Source organism: Xenopus laevis, chromosome 2S (assembly GCF_017654675.1).
Source record: "Xenopus laevis strain J_2021 chromosome 2S, Xenopus_laevis_v10.1, whole genome shotgun sequence".
Classification (NCBI taxonomy): Eukaryota; Metazoa; Chordata; class Amphibia; order Anura; family Pipidae; genus Xenopus; species Xenopus laevis.
In genome coordinates this window covers 136,010,662-136,029,976 of record NC_054374.1, presented here as the reverse complement: position 1 = coordinate 136,029,976, position 19,315 = coordinate 136,010,662, and the positions used below count along the sequence as shown (strand labels likewise).

At 37.9% G+C, this 19,315-nt stretch overlaps 1 protein-coding gene across 1 annotated transcript in view; it reads right to left on the bottom strand.

Moving 5' to 3' along the window:
* Positions 1 to 19,315, bottom strand: part of LOC108709885 (rap guanine nucleotide exchange factor 3) — a 49,786-nt gene that overhangs the window by 2,322 nt on the left and 28,149 nt on the right. The window contains exons 6-25 of the mRNA XM_018250118.2: positions 17,880 to 17,964; positions 17,620 to 17,680; positions 17,230 to 17,306; positions 16,621 to 16,767; positions 16,371 to 16,489; positions 13,736 to 13,815; positions 13,424 to 13,502; positions 12,645 to 12,795; positions 11,910 to 11,992; positions 9,800 to 9,839; positions 8,693 to 8,774; positions 8,000 to 8,146; positions 7,222 to 7,319; positions 6,046 to 6,171; positions 5,652 to 5,833; positions 4,553 to 4,643; positions 4,313 to 4,363; positions 3,913 to 4,000; positions 2,074 to 2,138; positions 437 to 491 (exon numbers count right to left, since the gene is read on the bottom strand). Coding sequence (XP_018105607.1) covers positions 437 to 491; positions 2,074 to 2,138; positions 3,913 to 4,000; positions 4,313 to 4,363; positions 4,553 to 4,643; positions 5,652 to 5,833; positions 6,046 to 6,171; positions 7,222 to 7,319; positions 8,000 to 8,146; positions 8,693 to 8,774; positions 9,800 to 9,839; positions 11,910 to 11,992; positions 12,645 to 12,795; positions 13,424 to 13,502; positions 13,736 to 13,815; positions 16,371 to 16,489; positions 16,621 to 16,767; positions 17,230 to 17,306; positions 17,620 to 17,680; positions 17,880 to 17,964 — 1,907 coding nt within the window. The remainder of the gene's footprint in view (positions 1 to 436; positions 492 to 2,073; positions 2,139 to 3,912; positions 4,001 to 4,312; positions 4,364 to 4,552; positions 4,644 to 5,651; positions 5,834 to 6,045; positions 6,172 to 7,221; positions 7,320 to 7,999; positions 8,147 to 8,692; positions 8,775 to 9,799; positions 9,840 to 11,909; positions 11,993 to 12,644; positions 12,796 to 13,423; positions 13,503 to 13,735; positions 13,816 to 16,370; positions 16,490 to 16,620; positions 16,768 to 17,229; positions 17,307 to 17,619; positions 17,681 to 17,879; positions 17,965 to 19,315) is intronic.

The following is a 19,315-nucleotide window of genomic DNA, read 5'->3' as shown; positions in this document are numbered from 1 at the left end:
ACCAAAACCTGAAAGATATGGAAGAAAACAGAAAACTGCCATTCGAATGGATAGAAGAATAGCCAAAATGACCAAGACTCAGCCAATGATCAGATCCAAGAAGAAGGTCTATAGTTGAACAAGCTATTATTACTTTGAACAAGCCTCAATTAATGATTCAATGACACAGAATCAGCAGAATGTATGTCATGACTGTAGATTTTATATTACTACACCTACTAGTAAATTATTTGCCATGTAGAAATATAGTTTCGACCAAAAACAGCGGACTGCTATTATTCTGAATACAACTGTATATAAAAAACAAAAAATGCTCTGTGCACACAATAAGACAAGTCCCTTCCATAAAACATTCAGGGCAGACTAAGGCAACCACTTCTTACAGATTAGAAAATACCCCTTTTATATTTATTTAAGTTAAGATGAATGGACTCACCGTAGGCCTGGCTGCGGCAGCGGTGGAACATCTGCACTGTCTTTGCAATCATGCGCTAAGGAGGAAAAAGCACATAAGTACAGTTAACCATAGGAATTTCAATATTTGTTTCATTATGAAAATAGTTCTTTTTTCAATAACAGATGAGCCTTGATCGTTTTGTGGCAGAATTGATCACTGTTAGTTTGCCTTGGGCCCCTGAATGTGCAGATAATTAGGAGGATATGATTTAGGCCAGTTTAGGGAAAAGAACATTTATCCTCAACCTCAAAATGAAAATAGCCCCCTTGGTCAGAACTGCAGTAGCCAGATTTTTGCCCATATACATGTAATTTTTTCTTAGGAGCAAACAGGGGAAACTCAGTCTTTTGAGCAAGTGCCATTTTAGGGACACTACATGCAGCAGAAGTCAAAATGCCACATGTCAGTAGTTCTCAATCATAAGTGTTATTGGTTACAACACTTTTCACTGAAAGCTATTCACACCAAACAGCAGACATTGTGTATATCATATTGTTTAGTTTCCATATTTTCAACTAAATTAGCTTGTCTCATTTAAATCATAGTTGAATGATCTTAAAAGTAATCTTTAAATCCATGTATGGGAGAATTAGGTAACTAAATGGTTTTACTAGGTAGGGGGAGATAAACAGATATGTAATTGCTCTACATACATACTGTGTAGGGGCTGCTGGAAAACAAATATAATGCTAACACTAATGACACATTAATTACACGTTGATATTGTTAAGATTCTATTTCCACCTAAAGGATTTTTTTGGATGGAGTATTTGGAAATTTCCATAAAAACTGTTTTCCTTGGACTTAGCGGTTATTATTAATTGGACTATTGCTGACTACTGCAAACTTTGAATCACTGTATGCACTATACGATTTTAACACTTGGTGTCACTCTAATTAAGGCTATACAAGCAATGTGAATCTATATGGTGGGTTATCGCTTGAGGAGGAGCATATTGTTGTCCCAAAACCTTTGAGCCTATCCTGTGTGTCCAGAGCACCACAGTAAAACAGGAACACCCCACTTTTAAACTGGAGGTATTGGTATCATTCTTTATTCATTGCTATTTACTACTGGCGAAGGAAGAGGCCAGTACCAATACCTCCATCCCCATATTGGTGTTTATTGCAATACATTAATGGGGTTGTCACCTGGCATGTCATACACCAGCTGAGGCCAGGACCGGTATTACAAACTTACTGGAGATGTGCTGACTGGTAAATTTTAATCCTGCTTCTTCAATCCCAAATTTGCCCCTGGTTAGCCCCAAATTAGCCCCATAGCTCACTCATAATAAGGCACCTCTCCCCAACCTGCCTACAACCTGACCACTCTTCACCAATGTGACCTCTCTCCACCCCACAAATGTCATCATCCAACAAGCATTTCTGGGCTGAACACTGATCCAAGAGAGCAGGGATAGGCAGATTCCAGTCCTGTTAATACACACAAATATGGTCTGAAGGAAGGCTGAATCTGAGGTTTGAGGTTTGGTGGAGAAACTGCTGCATGTGCCATAAGCCAAAGAAAATATTTTAACATTATTACTGGGGTTACAGGTATTATAAGAAAAATAAAATGAAAGTAAGAATATTTTATTATGTTACTAACTCACCATTTTCTCAAAGTTTACAAGGTTGTCCAACGTGCTTCTATTTCCTTCGTGTAAGAAAGTGAGGTCTGTAAAACAATCATTTTCAATGAATATAAAACATGCCTCATTTGTGAAGAACATTAGAAATCTCCAAGGAACAAAATACAAAGTTCCATGTTTGTTACCATTATATACTGTACAGTCATTCCTTGTTAACAATACATTACTGCCATGAATAAATGTTTTTTTTGTGTCATTAGTTATAATTGTCATATCTTGTTCTGGCTATGGCGGCTTGAGGGGACACTCACTGCTCCTTATGTCCCCAACCTTTTTCACCCGTGAGCCACATTCAAATGTAAAAAGAGTTCGGGAGTAACACAATTATGAAAAAAGTTCCTGGGGTGCCAATTATGGGCTGTAATTGGCTTATGGGAGGCTTTGTTTGGCAGTACACCTGGTTTTTATACAACCAAAACATGCCCCCAAGCCAGGAATTCAAAAACAAGCACCTGCTTTGAGGCCACTGGGAGCAACATCCAAGCAATTGGACAGCAACATGCCGCTCACAAGCCACTGTTGGGCTTTTTCCTGAAAAGCCTGAATTTTTTGGATTTTTCCCCGAAAAGTCCAAAATAGTCAGATTTTCGGGCTAATTCCAGCGCAGACCACAGAAACTTCCCAATAGGATAGGGACCTGTCCCTCTGACTTACAGTATAAACAACTTCGGTAGGTCTGAGATGCCGGATTTTCGGATTTGGACTTTTTCCATCCTCGGAGTATAATAAATCTTGAGAAATGTAAGTTTTTTTCTGCACTAAAAATTCACATTTTATAGTAAATTTTTTTTTTTATTTTTTAATTTTTAATGTGCATTCGGACTTATAAATAACCCCTTTAATGACCCTCAGTTTAGGATTGAGAGAAGCGCGTTCCTTATTTCCTAGTGTTACCAGCATAACTTGTTCCACTTCAGTATTTGCTAGTGCCTACTTAGGGCTTTGTTAGTTCAAAGCTATTGACCTCATGTGGATTCAAGAGCTGAATTTTAATCCCTTTTTAAGCCCATACCTTTAACCTTTTAAAGCTTTCATCCTTCCACTTTATCTTAGTCATTTGAATATTTTTTTGCCAATTAAACTCATGCTGCTCATCATCTTCCTGATTAGGGTGTAGAGCAGTGATCCCCAACCAGTAGCTCGCGAGCAACATGTTGCTCTCCAACCCCTTGGATGTTGCTCCCAGTGGCATCAAAGCAGGTGATTATTTTTGAATTCCAGGCTTGGAGGCAAGTTTTAGTTGCATATAAACCAGTTGTACTGCAAAACAGAGCCTCAATGTTGGTTGACAATCCCCATAGGGGCTATTAAATGGCCAATCACAGCCCTTATTTGGCACCCCAAAAACATTTTTCATACTAGTGTTGCTCCCCAACTCCTTTTACTTCTGAATGTTGCTCACGGGTTCTAAAGGTTGGGGATCCCTGGTGTAGAGTGTAGGATTCACATATCATTATTCCTTTGTTTGCTGCATTAAAAGGATTGTTACACTTGGTTCAGGCTTTCAATTTATGATCTTCAAGGGGTGGAACCTGTTCACCTAACAGGTGTGTCTGACACAATACTCTTTTACATACAGCCACTTGGCTCAACCAGAATTACTTAAGGGCAATCCTGGAGGACAGGTATTACTTACCACTTAAACCTGGAGTAGGGTGTGTTTGTCACAGTCAGTCATACATGTTATTAGGTAAACAGTGCTAAAGAGTTAACAGTATACTCATCTGTCCTGCTATGCACATTAGCAATAAAGTTTAAACACAATGTAAAGTGTGCATGCAGAATTTCTCTCTCTTTTACCTTTAAGGATGAGTGGAAGAAATGGGATCAGGGGGGCACTTAGTTTTGCTACAGCAAGTCTGTAAGATCGGTGGTTCCATGAGGGGTCCTAAGAATGACATTACATTATTTAAGTAAATATATTCACGCTGAGCTGCAACAAAGTCAATGTTTACAAATGTATCCCTATAGACATTATATTAAGAAAAACACAACAAAGAACATGTTACTCAGTATGTAACCACAAGAGGACAAGCACTTTTTCTAAGGTGTAAATTATTAGATTGGCTGCTTGTATTTCAGTTTCTAACCCATCTGAGCTGGCTGACATCTGAAGAATTCATTACTAATGCCAATAGCCTATAATAATTAATTACTAAACATTAATGGAGGTATAAATAATGATTCCAAATGTACTTACCATGAGCCTCTCAAATATTGAATAGAGTTTCCTGATTTTGTTTGGCAGTTTCTAATAGGAAAAAAAAAATATCTATCAAATCTCTTGTCTCATAGCTTCATTTCTAATGAGAAATCGTAGCTGAGCCTATGGCTGTTTAGTGCACATTAAGCCCATTTGAGTGTTTTAAAAAATGCTGATGAGTGGGGCAAATGAAATCTTAAAGTGATATGAAAAATGTGGGATCATTCGACTACTTACTTGCCAGGTTCTGGACAAGCGGCTGACGGCTGTGTTACTGAGACCGAACATCACCGCAAAGAATGAGTTCAGATTTTTCTGTTCTTTGAGGCTGAATGACAGAAATAAATACGGTAAGATGGCAGCAGTTTAAGTGAACAAGATGCTAAGGTAATTATGCTGCTAAACCAAAATTCCCATCAACCTATGAAAAATGAACAGAAACAGCTTAAAACTTTACACATATATAGTAACATATTAAGTTAGTTTGAAAAAAGACACACGTCCATCAAGTTCAACCTTAGAACTCTATTTTAACCTGTCCAACTGCCAGTTCTTCCAGATCTATCAGTACCAAAGAGCATTTAAAACATCTGAACACTTGGGGAAATGTATGAAGTAGATGACAAAATAAACTGTTTAACTGCACTTTGTTAACAAGTGTGAACTGCACCAGGACTGGGAATTAGATCACATGTACTAATAAAAAGGAGTAACCCCTGTAAAAAAATGCACTAAGTTCCCCCGTAGCAGTAACCCATAGCAACCAATAAGATGTTTGCTTTTTAACAGATGACCAGTAAATCCTACTTGTTGATTGGTTCCTATGGGTTACTGCTCCTGAGCAAACTGTCTTTTATTACATAACCTCTTTAGGTTTACTAAGGGATGCAAAGTATAAAGTGCAAAACCTGGACCATCTTACATGTTTTTTTTTTCCAAATAATGCCCCCCCCCCACCGATCATTTCCATATTCTTTGCAGTTGCTTTAAGTCATCTGCAAAATTTTGCATGGTATCATACACCTTGAGCTTATTAACCTTAGTTATTACTATTATTGCTATTACTATTATTAAGAAACCACAGCTGCTAACCAGACCAATATACTGGCCAAGGATGCACACAACCCTGGAATTGCCACTGGGCATTGTGATACAAATGCAACTGCAACCTTATTCACAGAAAAATGCAAGGCACCTGTTTTGGTGCACTGAACACCATTGCTCTAGACAAAGCTCATTGTGCGACCGATATAACGCTGGAAATTTGGTGAAAAAACACTGCATTCATATATGAGCCTTCTGGTGCGAGGGAGTTTTACAAGGAACAGTCACTTACTAGGCTGCCAGTTTGATGAACTTTTTCAGAAGCTGTGCTCTCCGCTCCTCCTCCTGGCACAGACACACTTCAGTCGCCACCCAGAACTGAACTTCATTGAAGCGCCTCATGAACCTCTCAAGGTTTGCAGTAGTCGCATTACGGAACCTCTGCTTCCCAAAGGTGTGATAAATCAATTCCACCTGAAATATGGATGAAGCATTCTTGTGTTACATACTCATGCGCAATCCATAAGGGAATGTTAGAATGCATGCATGTTGTATGACTGCCAGATCTTCCCCTGTAAATTGTTAAAATGTTATTAATTGAGGCCAAAGCTCTAAAATGTTTGAAGCCTGAAGACTGCCCCCATTTTTGCATTGTCTAAGGTAGGTCTCAAAATCCTAGAACGTACCTGGTGAATGCTCTTAAACAAGTTCCAGTCATTATCTGTCATCTGGTGTGCAAGGTCCTTGGAGCTGATCAGTTCCAGTATATCAAAGCTGCTTGTGTTTGGTCCCAGTTGTTCAGGGAGGATGGTCTGTAAGAGGCGTACAAGACATTCTGTGATTATATGTATTCATTTCGGCACTGGTGGTATGTCCGTAAATTAAGGGGAAACTGTGCCATTAAAAAAATATAAGCTCTTTTCTGCCATAAATCGCTCACTTATTTTTTTTTTAGTTTTATCGTTCGTGATAGTAACTTTTAACCAGAAACCTATATACCAAAGCTTCTCCCATTTCTCCCAACTCGTTCAAATTGTTCAAGAGCTTTAAGCTGACAATAACCACTATATATTCCATGGGCAGGCCCGGACTGGCAATCTGTGGGTTCTGGCAAATGCCAGAGGGGCTGCTGTATGGTTCCATAGAAAGTTACCATAGAGTGGGTTGGTAGGGGGCTGTTTGGGCCTCTGCGAACTTGGAATGGCAGGGCCTATTTTGACTCCCAGTCCAGTCCTGTCCATGGGTCAAACACTTGCAAGCTTTTTTATTTATTTATTTAATAATGTGGGAAAAAAATTGCCCTTTGCTTGAAATAGGCAACTTGGGCTCATCCGAAATGATGTTCTGCACTATTAATGGTAAATGCCTGAAGTGTAACTTGGTAACAAATGGTGAAAAAAATATTTTAGTATGCTAATAATCTGCCCCACAATTATACCTGTTAATTAAAAAAATGCAAAAGTATGTTTGAATAAAAAATGATGCAGCCAAATGAGCCTGTTATAAAGCCATGTACAAAAATGGCATAAAAATATGCCCCCATTTCTTATACACCACTTTTATTTAATGGAAGATTTCAGGGATCGCAACGGATTTTTTCCACTATTTTCTGTAGTAAATCTTTATATACAGTTTCATTAGTAGGCCCGTATGCAGGTCTGGACTGAGAGTCAAAACAGGCCCAAATAGCCCCACAGTCCCAGTAAATAGTGAATGTCTATGGCATCTTACAGCAGCCCATCCAGCATTTGCCAGAATCCACAGATTGCCAGTCTGGTCCTGCCTGTGTACACAGTTCATGTGCAGCAGAATTTAATAAATTTTCTTGCCCAGTGGCCCATTGTTTTATACATTTCACTCACCACATTGTTCAATTCATGAGTATAGCAGATGAAAAGTCTTTCATTGAGCCCCAGAGATGTGAATACACCAGTGTCCTCATGTTTCAGACAGACCCTTTCTGCCAAAGAAAGAAGTACAGACAGATATGCGGAGATTAGACTTGCTCTCTGTCTTTACCAGGTCCATAGTTTTACATCGTTAAACGGGGGGAGTCCCAGTCATTCAGAGGTACTGAAAATAAATAACTTATCCTCACGGGACTAATAACAACAAATCCTGTCTTTTGCAGGTTAATTTGAAATTTAGCTGATCAAAAAGTTTCAAGATTTTTTTTCGTTGGTGTGCTAGAATAACAATCAAGTGTTACAGGCCAGCTCTCGCAAAAACCCATGATACTTCTGTGTCCAGCTTTTGTTAGAATTGTCTTTGTCTCTCCGCTGTATAATCTCATATTTATTAGAACTAGGTGGGTATTGAAACGTGGTGTGCGATTTGCCAAAAATCATTCAGGAAATCCTTTAGGATATCATGGGTCAGTCACAGACCTGTTTTAAATGTGTAAAATCAATGTTGGACATTTAAAGAGGGGTTGAATCCGCATACAGCCCAAATGGCCACTAAGAGTTCATGGGAGTGAACGAGGAGCCAGGCTGAAAGCCTCCACCAGTCTATGGCACCATGGCGAAATAAACATTTTCTTAGCACTTGTCGGCTTCCTCGGTTGATTCTCATGCCAAGTTAATCAACCAAGATAAGGATAATGTAATCCAGCCTCAAAGAGAACATTTCCATACCTACCTCCACTTGAGTTTACTTTGACTATGATATGATCTCTGTTATATCCATTCTTTGTTGCTAATGACGATATCACCTCTTGCACAGAGGCATTAACAGGCAGCATTGTAGTGATACATGAGTGGTCCGGTCGATAAATATCGTAAGGCACTGGAACAAGAAGCATCTAATAACCAGCCTTGCATAAATAGTAATAAAGATAAGCCCTTCTACATATTCTGCTGTTATTTTCAGAACCTGCCATATACAGTAACTGATGGTAGTTAACCAAGCATAGATCCATGTCGATGGCAAAATAATTATACCGAGTATTCGTTATCTCTTTTAAAAGTAACTGAGCTAATTACATGGGAGCTAATAAGTATGATAGAAAAACAATTCCTGTCATGGGAAAACTTTTTTTTTACAAAATGCATCAGTTAATAGCACTCATCCAGCAGAATTCTGCTTTGAAATCTGTTTTTCAAGATAATGCATCTATAATGCAACCAAACAAAAACTGCTTGTCAGTCTATTGTGTTCGGTGCTGTAGTTTCAATCTCATTGTAGCAGTGTAAAATTAAGAATATCTTGAAAAGCTAAAACAAATAAGTAATGTAAATTGCAAAATCATTTTACATTAATTTGTTTCCTTTAAAGCTGAAACACAAAAATGTAGTTTACTTTCTGAGGCAATAAGAATGGTTTTTGCCCTACCTTTGTCACCAGCTCGGATAGTATATGTGTTGCTGGATACATCCTCCTCCAGATTGGAAAAAAGGTTCCCATAGCTGTTAATCTAGTAAAACAAATGCAGCGTCATAGAAAAGTAGCAAACTGACTAATAACCAAAATATATCCTGGTGTCACACAGTAAGGAGACTATATCTGATGGACACTGTATTGCCCTTGAGGCTATTCTGTGCAGCATATGTGTAAATAAGGTGTTGTGTGGATGGTATGAGGTCTAAAGGTGGCCTAGTAATATTCATAGTGGCATACAGTCTGTGGCTTGACTAATGGCAAACAAGGGAAAGTTGTGCTCACCACTATTTTTAAAACCATTAGGTGGCGGTGCAATGAGGGTCTGACCACAAAATACATATAGACAAATACAAGATTCCTCTGCACTCAACCCATTATCAATATATTTAAGACAGAGACATTTTGTGCATACTGCTACTGAAAAATGTCTTACCCTTTAAACAAAACAGGGATTGTTTGTCCATATATTGCAATATATTTAAGCTGGCCAACTACGTCAAAGTCATCCCATATCTGGCCAGTCCTATGCACAATTTTCATCTGATTCATTAAGAATTCTATTGCTTCATTATACATTTTACAAAGGGACTAAGTTTTACCTGCAACTTACTTGCTGCTTTCAAAGTAAAACTCCCAAACTTGGCTGCCCTTTTATTAGACACCAGTGGGATCACCTGACTATAGCTGGGAAGGGTGGGAGCTACAACATGGAGCTGGTCACTGCTCCTGTATAAACTATAACAAACAAGGGAAAGTTGTGCTCACCACTAATAAAAACATTAGGCGGGGGTGCAATGAGGCTGTGACCACAAAATACAAGCAATTGAATTCTTAATGAATCAGATGAAAATTGAGCGTAGGACTGGCCAGATATGGGATGACTTTGACGTAGTTGGCCATCTTAGCAGTATGTACAAAATGTCTCTGTCTTAAATATATTGATAATGGAGTGCAGAGGACTCCTGTATTTGACTAATGGCACCACTTTTACTATTATTAAACTTTATTTACGTAGTTATAACTTATAAAGCATTGCTCTTTTTCCTACAAGTAGTGTACCTTTATTTGGGGAGAGTGATTCCCATTGCACACTTCCAATCTGCAGGAAAGGTAATAAAAACGGAAAAATTTGTAAAATATACCCATTTACAGATTTACTAGCAAGAACAGTAAATTATGCACTTGTTTTTGTAAAATCTAAGGATATTAGAAGTCACCAAGGAGTTCCAATAAACATACAAAGACACCAAGCTAGAGACCATGAGTGTTCTTTTATACAGGTCATGAGGTTACTTCTAATATACTGTAATTACATTTTACAACAGGGGGTACATTATTTTTAACAATTCGAGTTTCATTGTGTTATGTGACACAAATTACATCATATTATATTATCATATTATAATTGATGACATCACTAGGCACTTGTTGTGATATACAAATAGCTCTTTTGTATAAACAGACATGCCACTTTCTTCTGTGTACAATGGACCCTGTGCCCTCTACAGACCCTATTTAGCAAACTTCTGCTTTATGTATGATAATCCTAACCCCTTTTCCCCAGTTTACCTAATGGCAATTTACACCCACTCCATGTTTAATTAACTTGCCGTGGGTTGCTAGAAAATTAGAGCACCTTTTACAATAGTAAGACATTGGAAAATAGCATACAGTCAATGGTTAAAGTAACTTGCCAGATTTAAAGCTGGTACACCCACCTTACAGGTAGCAAGTAAATTTACCTAGTTTCCCCAAAGTCTCTCCTGGTAGTCGATGCCTGGTGTTGGCTGGAGGGGTCGGCACCTCTCCCAATCTTATCTGAACAGAAAAGTAGCCGAACAACACAAGCTGGTGTAGCGGGGATCTCCCCTGCACGTTTATTAAGTCAAGTGATGTAACGTTTTCGGGGGCGTGCCCCCTTCATCAGACATGACTTGACTTAATAAACGTGCAGGGGAGATCCCCGCTACACCAGCTTGTGTTGTTCGGCTACTTTTCTGTTCACACCCACCTTACAGAACAGACTGCTGGGTGCAGTACAGCTTTGTTTATACAAGATCATTTAATAACCAATGAACCATAATCAGCAACAAAAACTCCTTAATTGCCCTTTAGCATTTAGTAATACAGTATATTGGGCAATCCCTTTCTAGCAAATTTTGCCACATTAAACTCATGTTGTTATAAATGAGTTGAATGAATATGACTTGTGCTGAATACACCTTTTTACTGTTGTTTAAATTAAAAAAGATCTATGGTTTATTTCTTGAACTAAACAACAAAACAGAACAATTGTCATTTTCCATTGTCCTGTTGTACATCCTGGTTCTGCCAAATCACTGTTTGCAGAGAAATAGGTAGTAAAACAATTTACCGGTCGACAGATAAGTCTTCTGTATATTGAGTTACTCCTTATCTCAAACCCTAACAAAGGTGGCAGTTCAGAGAAAGAAGGGTTCGTTTACACACAGCTCATTATCTACAAATTCCCATGTTTGGAGAGGGAGGGGGAGTTCATGGAAAGATAAAACACTTTTCAATTAGTGCTTGATTACTGGAAAAAAATGAGAAATTGCCATTTATTTTTTGAATAAATAATTGGCAAATGATATTTCCAACACAAGTCCTATATATTGCCCTCACCTTTGGCAAACACTAGAACAGAGGTTTCAAACAGTTTTTAACCAGTGAGCCATATTCAATTTTAAAATGATTTGGGGAGCAATAAAAGCATGAAAAAAAATTCCTGGGGATGCCAATAAGGGTGTGTTTAGCTATTTGGTAGCCCCTATGTGGAGGTGCAGTTTAAAGGATGCTCAATTTGGCAGTACATCTGGGTTATGCAACCAAAACTTGCCTCCACACCAGGAATTCAAAAATAAGCACCTGCTTTGAGGCCACTTTGAGCAACAGCCAAGGGGTTGGTGAGCATCATGTTGCTTACAAGCCACTGGTTAGTTATCACCATTCTAGAAGGATATCCTGGAACTTATTCCAAAAAAGTTAGAAGAATGTTATCCAAGTGAGAATCTGCTTGGATTTCGAAGGGAGTGGGAGAAATTCTCTGATTTCTCAAGGCACTGTTTGTAGGCATATCAGTAGGCATCTAAGCTTACATTTTATAGACTGGATGGAATCATATTCAAACACAAAGCTGTGTGCCACTTACGTTCTGGTTTTCCGCCTATCCTGAAGATTCTCTCTACAAAAGGCAAGGAGACGTGTATCTCTGCTAACATGTTCTGAAAGTTTCTGTGAAAAACAGTTGGGTTCATTCCAGGATGTTGCATAACATAAATAATAGGTCATAATACTATGTATTGGATTGTGATTAGAAACCATATGCTCAGAGAACAACAACATGAGCACCCACTAGAGGGCATGAGCACACAATATGAGTCTTGGCAAACAACATCAAAGCGAAAGTAAAATACTTCAAGAAAGGTTTAATATGCCCATTATTGTATGATATCCCTAATTCTATATGTTGCCTCCTATGTAAGTATCATACATAAAGGTGGTTGCCTTGGACATTTCCACTGACTGATTTAAGACGATTGCACAGCACATCTGTTGTTAAACACACAAATAAATTAACATAAATCTAAGCACACATACTGCAATAAACTTAGTAACCAGATGAATTGGTAAGTGTTATGTTTTGGTAGCCGAGGATGAGTAGAGTATAACAGTGCTTTATTAGCAGGCTCATGCAGGCATTACACAACAGTATCTTTCACTTTCACTTTTAAGCTGACAGGAAGTATGCACGGTATAAGTCTGGGCACAGGGACATCTACAGGCCATTTGTATAAACACCACAGTAACATTGCTGCACTTTCAATAGAAATTTTACAGAAGAAGAAGGGATGCTCAGTGTAATAGGTCTACAGTGGTCACGTACATCTAGAAAGCTCTTGGCACTTGGTTCAGCCTCCAGTAACCTCCCATACAGAGAAACCCACAGGCTAACAAGGTGCAGGATGTTCTGCTGCTTCTGAAGAGAATAGGTTGCCTTTTCTGGCTCATTCACTTCTGATTGCTCCACGTTGAACCTAAGTGGCTGTTAAGGGTCATTTGATTCCATGATAAAACATTATAGTTTTCCTGCGCAAAAACTAGTTTATATGGGCTACCGTCAAACGGGGCTGTTTTGAACATTTAAGCTAAACGCATGAGAAGCCTATAGCCATATATTACTGGCTGAAAAAGTGTGTGAAGGCTTAGGTAACTAGGAAAGTTTCTGTTTCCTATAAAGACAGATTAAATAGTTTAAATTTTAGATGTAAAAATCTGCAATTGGTCTGCTTCTTTACATATGCACTAAAAGTGAACCTGAGTGTGTCAGGGAGGGGTATCAGACAACTCCATGAATGTCTACTTTATGTAATGTTAAGAATAATTCCAAAGACACATCAAGTTATAGGCAGTGATGTATACTGAAACTAGATTCCACACCGCTACTGTTTAAAGACAGCAGTCAGCATGCCATCACAATTTCACTGGATACAAGGAGCTAATAAGTTGTAGTTGGAAGAGGTTCTTGAATGGCTACAACAGATGAAGAGCTATACTGGATAGGTAACAGGTTATTACCTAAATGCAGCATAGACTAGGATGGATCTCACTGTGTTATGGGCTATAATAATCTATAGTAATAAAAGATTTCCAGTGAAAGGATATTGGTGCAGCAAAGCTTGGCACAGCTGGGCTGTTGGCATGAATATACTGTGAGTCAAGAGGAAATCACCTGCAAAGGAGTCTGTGAGAAAACCAGAGAAGAAAAAGCTCAGGTTATTTTGACACTTAATCAATATCATTACTGGCAGAGGTTTAATCCATAAAAGAGTATCATTTAAAAAAAAAATGAAGGTTGGAAAATTGCTGAGCAATAACAGAAAGCAGGAGCGTCACAATGGGGAGGCTGGTTCCACTTTATTCATTTTCTTTGTTGAAAACTACAATAGAAATAGCATCCAAGACAGATCTACATACCTCCTGAGTATGAATCTAGCTTCATAGTCTCTAGTAAGTGTTCCAGGATTTTATCAGATGTCCCAGACATGACAGTGTACCTAGAAAGTATTAAAGGAAAAAATTTTATACTTGCAGACAACCCTTCACATGAGGACTTAATGGGTTGTTTTTGTACAGTGTTATTAACATGGTTATACTGTTTGTAAGAGATTATATTTATATATAGAAATCCAATAAAATCAATAGAAAAATATGTTGATAAAAAAGGGGCTATGTGTAGTGTTTCTTCCCCTCTTGTACTTGCTTGAAAATTATTTTGCATATATAGTGAAAGAGTACCAGGAAGGTCCCTTTGTACACTGAGAACCAAGCATTATATTTAGGAGAGGTCATATATAAACACAATAGGGCTGATTTTCCATGTGCACAAAATTGTAGTCTTCAGGGTCCCTGTATAGAGCATTTAAGTCTGTAGCAATGGCACATGCAAGGGTAACTTTGCACCTTGTATCCAATGCCTATGTGTCACCAGTGTATTATACAGGGATGGCAAAAGCGACTTGCATACATGGGGCCAGTTTCAACTCAGAAAAAGGTTTATCATGGATGAGATTCAATTTGAGATGCAATTCAATTCAAACAAATGGGAAAAACTGGATCTGAATAAGGAGAAAAGTTTTTTTTCTCCTCAAATTGAATCTTGTCCATGAGTTTTCAAGTGATAAATCATGAGATAACTTTTTCTTCCTGAAATTAACCTGGCCCATGGTTGTAACTATTTGTCATCAATTCAGCAAATGCAACATAGAATATCATAGGGGCAAAATGCTAAATACTGGTATGCTTTATGGCTGTTTTTTATGCACTTTACACCTTCCCCCAACATTGTTAATGACCCAATATACCTAGAGCACATTTACTTAGCTTGAGTGAAGGATTAGAATAAAAAAATACTTCGAATTTCTGAGTATTTTTTTGGCTACTTTGATCTTTGACTACGACTTCGAATCGAACGATTCAAACTAAAAATCGTTCGACTTTTCGACCATTCGATAGTCGAAGTACTGTCTCTTTTAAAAAACCTTCGACCACCTACTTCACCACCTAAAACCTACCGAGCACCAATGTTAGCCTATGGGGAAGGTCCCCATAGGCTTTCTAGGCAATTTCTTATCGAATGAAAATCATTCGATCGATGGATTAAAATCCTTCAAATTGTTCGATTCAAAGGAATTGCGGTAAATCCTTCGACTTCGATATTCGAAGTCGAAGGATTTAACTTCGATGGTCGAATATCCAGGGTTAATTAACTATGGATATTCGACCCTTAGTAAATGTGCCCCCTAATATTCCCAATGTTCATGCTTTGATAGTACATTAATTACGATGCAATTAATTTTCTCTTTTCCTGTGTTAATCATGCAAGCCAATCTATTTCACTGTGCTTTAAATTGCACTGGTTTGGTGCACACCATTGAGTGGTTGGAATACAGCAACTGGAGAGGGTACAAGTACCTGCCACAAAGGAACTGTATAGCCATGCCCAAACAAACAAAATATTTACAAATACTGTCACGTTTCAAGCCTGATAAATATACTATGGCCCTGATGTTTGCAGCTCTGGTAAGATGAAACAAAAGAATGGCTCTACCGCACATCACTAGCAGCCTTGTGGCTCCCAGGGCTATTTTTCAACCACCCAAAACCTTCTCAGAGCAATCTCTCTAATGGAAAATCTTATGTATCACCAGCAAACATAATATCTTCAGTGAAAAGAGATTAAGTTAATAAAATATATTTATAATACTTGTGACATTTATTTTATCTTCTACACTTTATATATTTTTCTGTCTTTCACTCTTTTTTATTCTGCTTCCCTTGTATCCTGTCTTCCAGATCTTGTTACCTGTCCTGCTTCTTTCTACTCTTTATATGTTTTTGCTACCCTATTCCTTCAGCCAGTTCTGTTCTCTGCCATGAGCCTTTATCATCTGCTCTCTTATTGCCCTCTCCTCTAATCACCAGTTGCCTAGCCTTTAACTTGTATTTTATTTATTTGTATTTTTTTTTTTTTAAATATGTTTTAATTTGTTTCACTAGCATGGTTATTAATAAATATTGCTTTTTACTGTAATACATTGTGTCTAATTTTCCACAGTGCAACGGGATAGGGGGATAAGTCCTCTTTTGTATATAGGATAATTATTTATTTGTATGTTTGATTAGATGGGGCTATTGTAATTAAATGGTTCAACGTTTCAGCCTTCACTGAGGAAGGTCATTGAATGTTATTTTCAAATAAAGTTTTTTTAAGACCTGTGGAGTGCAATGCTACTTATTGATTTTATGCAATTCCTACTCTGCTCTGAAATATAGCAGCATAATAAGTCAACTCAGTAGTATCTTTACAAAGTCATGAAACTGCTTGTTGGTATATAATACCCTTGCATTCAATTGTACAATGTAATGTATACAATATATGAGGTACAGGAGGCAGTGCCATATCTGCTCACACTATGGCTATTTTATAAAATACCTATTTAGTGCAAACATTTAACTTATATTTTTATAAAATCTCAAAACGTTATTATGTAAACAAATGAATTGTTCTCTGTAAATGGAAACTAGTGAATCTATAATCAGATGTACCTACTTTTGGTTGGAGGCCCCAGGAGTTTGGAGGTTGCTCCCAGTTGATATCTGTGGATTCTTCTCCAGAACCAAAACCACTTTCCCATGTTCTTTTAGTCGTACTGTGTTAGCTTCTACATCCTTTGGGTAAGATCATGCAGTTTAGTGAGATTTGGGTATTCAGCAGAAATACGAACATGCAAAGAACTATGAATGACCCAATATATCATGCAATCAATTATTTAATATAGTTAGAAGACTAAGATACATACCCGAAGAATCCGATTAAAATCATGCTTGTCCACACGTAGAAAATGGCAGTTGTCTTCTCGCAAGACTATAGTAGCAGCTCTTGGGGCATCATTCACAAGAGCCAATTGCCCAAAATCATCTCCCTCGTGAAGTGTTGCAACCAGGCCCTAATTTATGGAATTCATAGAGTGAAACTATGAGAATGAGAGCAAATAACAGCTCTGTGGTCTCAAAGACTTGGTAATATTGACACCAATGTATTCAGTTTACAATTTAGTGTTCCATTTTTTTATTTTAAGTATTCAGGTGTAATTCAAAAAGATGTTTAATATTAATCTATTTAAATATGTTTTCCTTTACTCAGAATCACAATGCCACAGTAAGGCTTGTATAAATTATAATTATCTCCTTAGTCTCTCTGTTATAGTCTGTGAATAAATCTAGGGCCAAGGCAAGCAAAATGGGCTTATGCCAAGTCAATCTCTCATACAATTAAGTGCATATAATGTAAAATAATTGGAAGAGCAAACTATTTATGCCTATGACTATATTCTTTGAATAATATGGAGCAGAAAGTAAAGTTTTTAACAAAATAAAGTCAGTAAAAGCAAAGTGTATTTAAAGTGTACCTTCCCGTGTGTAATTACGTTGACAGAACCTTTCCATATAATATACCAGGAGGTGCCCTTATCTCCTTGGTTGAACACTGCAAACACAAGAGGATGAACAATAAGAGTGCTGCATAAATTGGTTAAAAAAAAACTTTTTTCAGTGTGATGATAATAATAAATCAGTGTTATGGAATAAATGCTTGATGCCAAAAAGGCAATCCTTTCAATCCCTAATTTATTATTGTTCTAACAATATAAATACCAGTTGCCTTGTATCGTCTCAATTGCTCAATATATATTCAGTTTTCACTACAGTGAGTGAGCAAGCATCTGATTTGTAACAATCCTAAAAACTACAGATGAGAGCCAATCTGGACTACGGGACAGTTTTTGGTACCAAATACTTACACACTGCACCAGCTTTCGCATGAGACTCAAATATCAAAACAGAAGCCAATTCCCTTTTCACCTGTAAAATGGACAAATATTGCAGTACTTTAGGTGTATTATTATTAATAATAATAATCTGTATTACATTTATATTAAAGGACAGCAGCTGCATGCTTTGATTTTTCCCATTTTGTCATTATATCTTGACCTATGTAAGATACAAATCTAAGACAAGCCTTCCCCTTTGTAATGGCCCGGCGGGAATAAGATGTACTGACCGAGTTGGAAAGATGGGACACTGCCTTGATGTGCAGTAACTCCTCAAATATCACTTCCAGCTCTTCTTCAGTGCGTTGGCAAGGGCTAAATATCATGAAAACAATGATTTAGCACAACTGATGAACCAAATCTTTAACTATATACACTGAGTACAAAAGCAAGGAATCATTCACTGTAAAGATTACACTAAAACTGTGAGGGAGTGACTACAGTAAGAGCATTCTTACTATTTTCAGCTAGTTTGTTTACTTTGCAATTGTAATTATGTCTGAAACGTATTTTTTATAGGTAAATTCCCTTTTAGAGTATGCAAGTGGAGTACAGTTGAGAGAAGGAAGATCTTTATGCATGGCATGATCACTATCAGTGCTATTCCGGACTGGTGTCACATGCCATCATGAATTCCTTCCCCTCCATCTACACACCCGTAGGTGTTACAAGGGTGGTGTGACAAATGCAGAGAGGAGAAGTACATATTTGCTCTTAGCTGGCATTCAGCAGTTCCCATGATTGTACTGAACAGGTAAACTTTGAAAAATCAGTTTGGAGTCTGTGTTTACCAAAGGCACAAACATTGGGTAAAATGTAAAAGCTACACTTGTAACAAACCCCTCATCCAATCAGTTATATTATAGTTTCTGCTTGTAAAAAAACATGCACTTTTGTTATACAAAAACTAGACTACAGTTGTAACCTGGGAACAGAACAACACTTTGGTTCTACTTTTAAATTTAAAGTGTAACAAATATATAGAGAAGAATTCTCTAACAGACATCACAGATGTTTTACACTACAAATTTCAGAATCCCAGTAGAGCCAAAGTTATGGCAGGAGATTATATCACCCCCATGAGCAGTGTACTCCTCCCCAGAAGAACAACGTGATGTAGATTCTACCACACAATACAAAAGTACCCCTAAAGCTGGCCATATATGCAACAATCCGATCGTACGAATCGTGGATTCGTAAGAATTTCGGACCGTGTGTGGAGAGTCCCGACATTTTCTGTCCGGCGGAGATCGGTCGTTTGGGCGATAGGACAGGTTAGAAAATTTCTGTCGCCTGCCGATAATATCTCTGCGTGTATTGCTGATTGTACGATTTTCAGTGGGAGACTGTCACTAGCTTTGTCAGACATAATTATCGTACGATTGCTGTCAGCGGTAGAACATCGGCTGATCTGTTCTTTTACCACTTTATTTGATAGGAATGGTAAGACTTTGATCTGAATGGTTAGTGGCTGTAAGGCCTAAGGCCTCAGGAGTAGTGAGGACCAAGGGAGGAAATAACAATGTCCAAGTTCGCAGTACAGATGAGGATGAGACAGAAGAATGGTCAAACAGGCAACGAGATCAGTCCAGGCAGAAGAGGTTCAAGGTCGAAGATTTCAGGCAAAGGTCGGTACACAAATATCAAGAAGTTCGCAATGAATCAC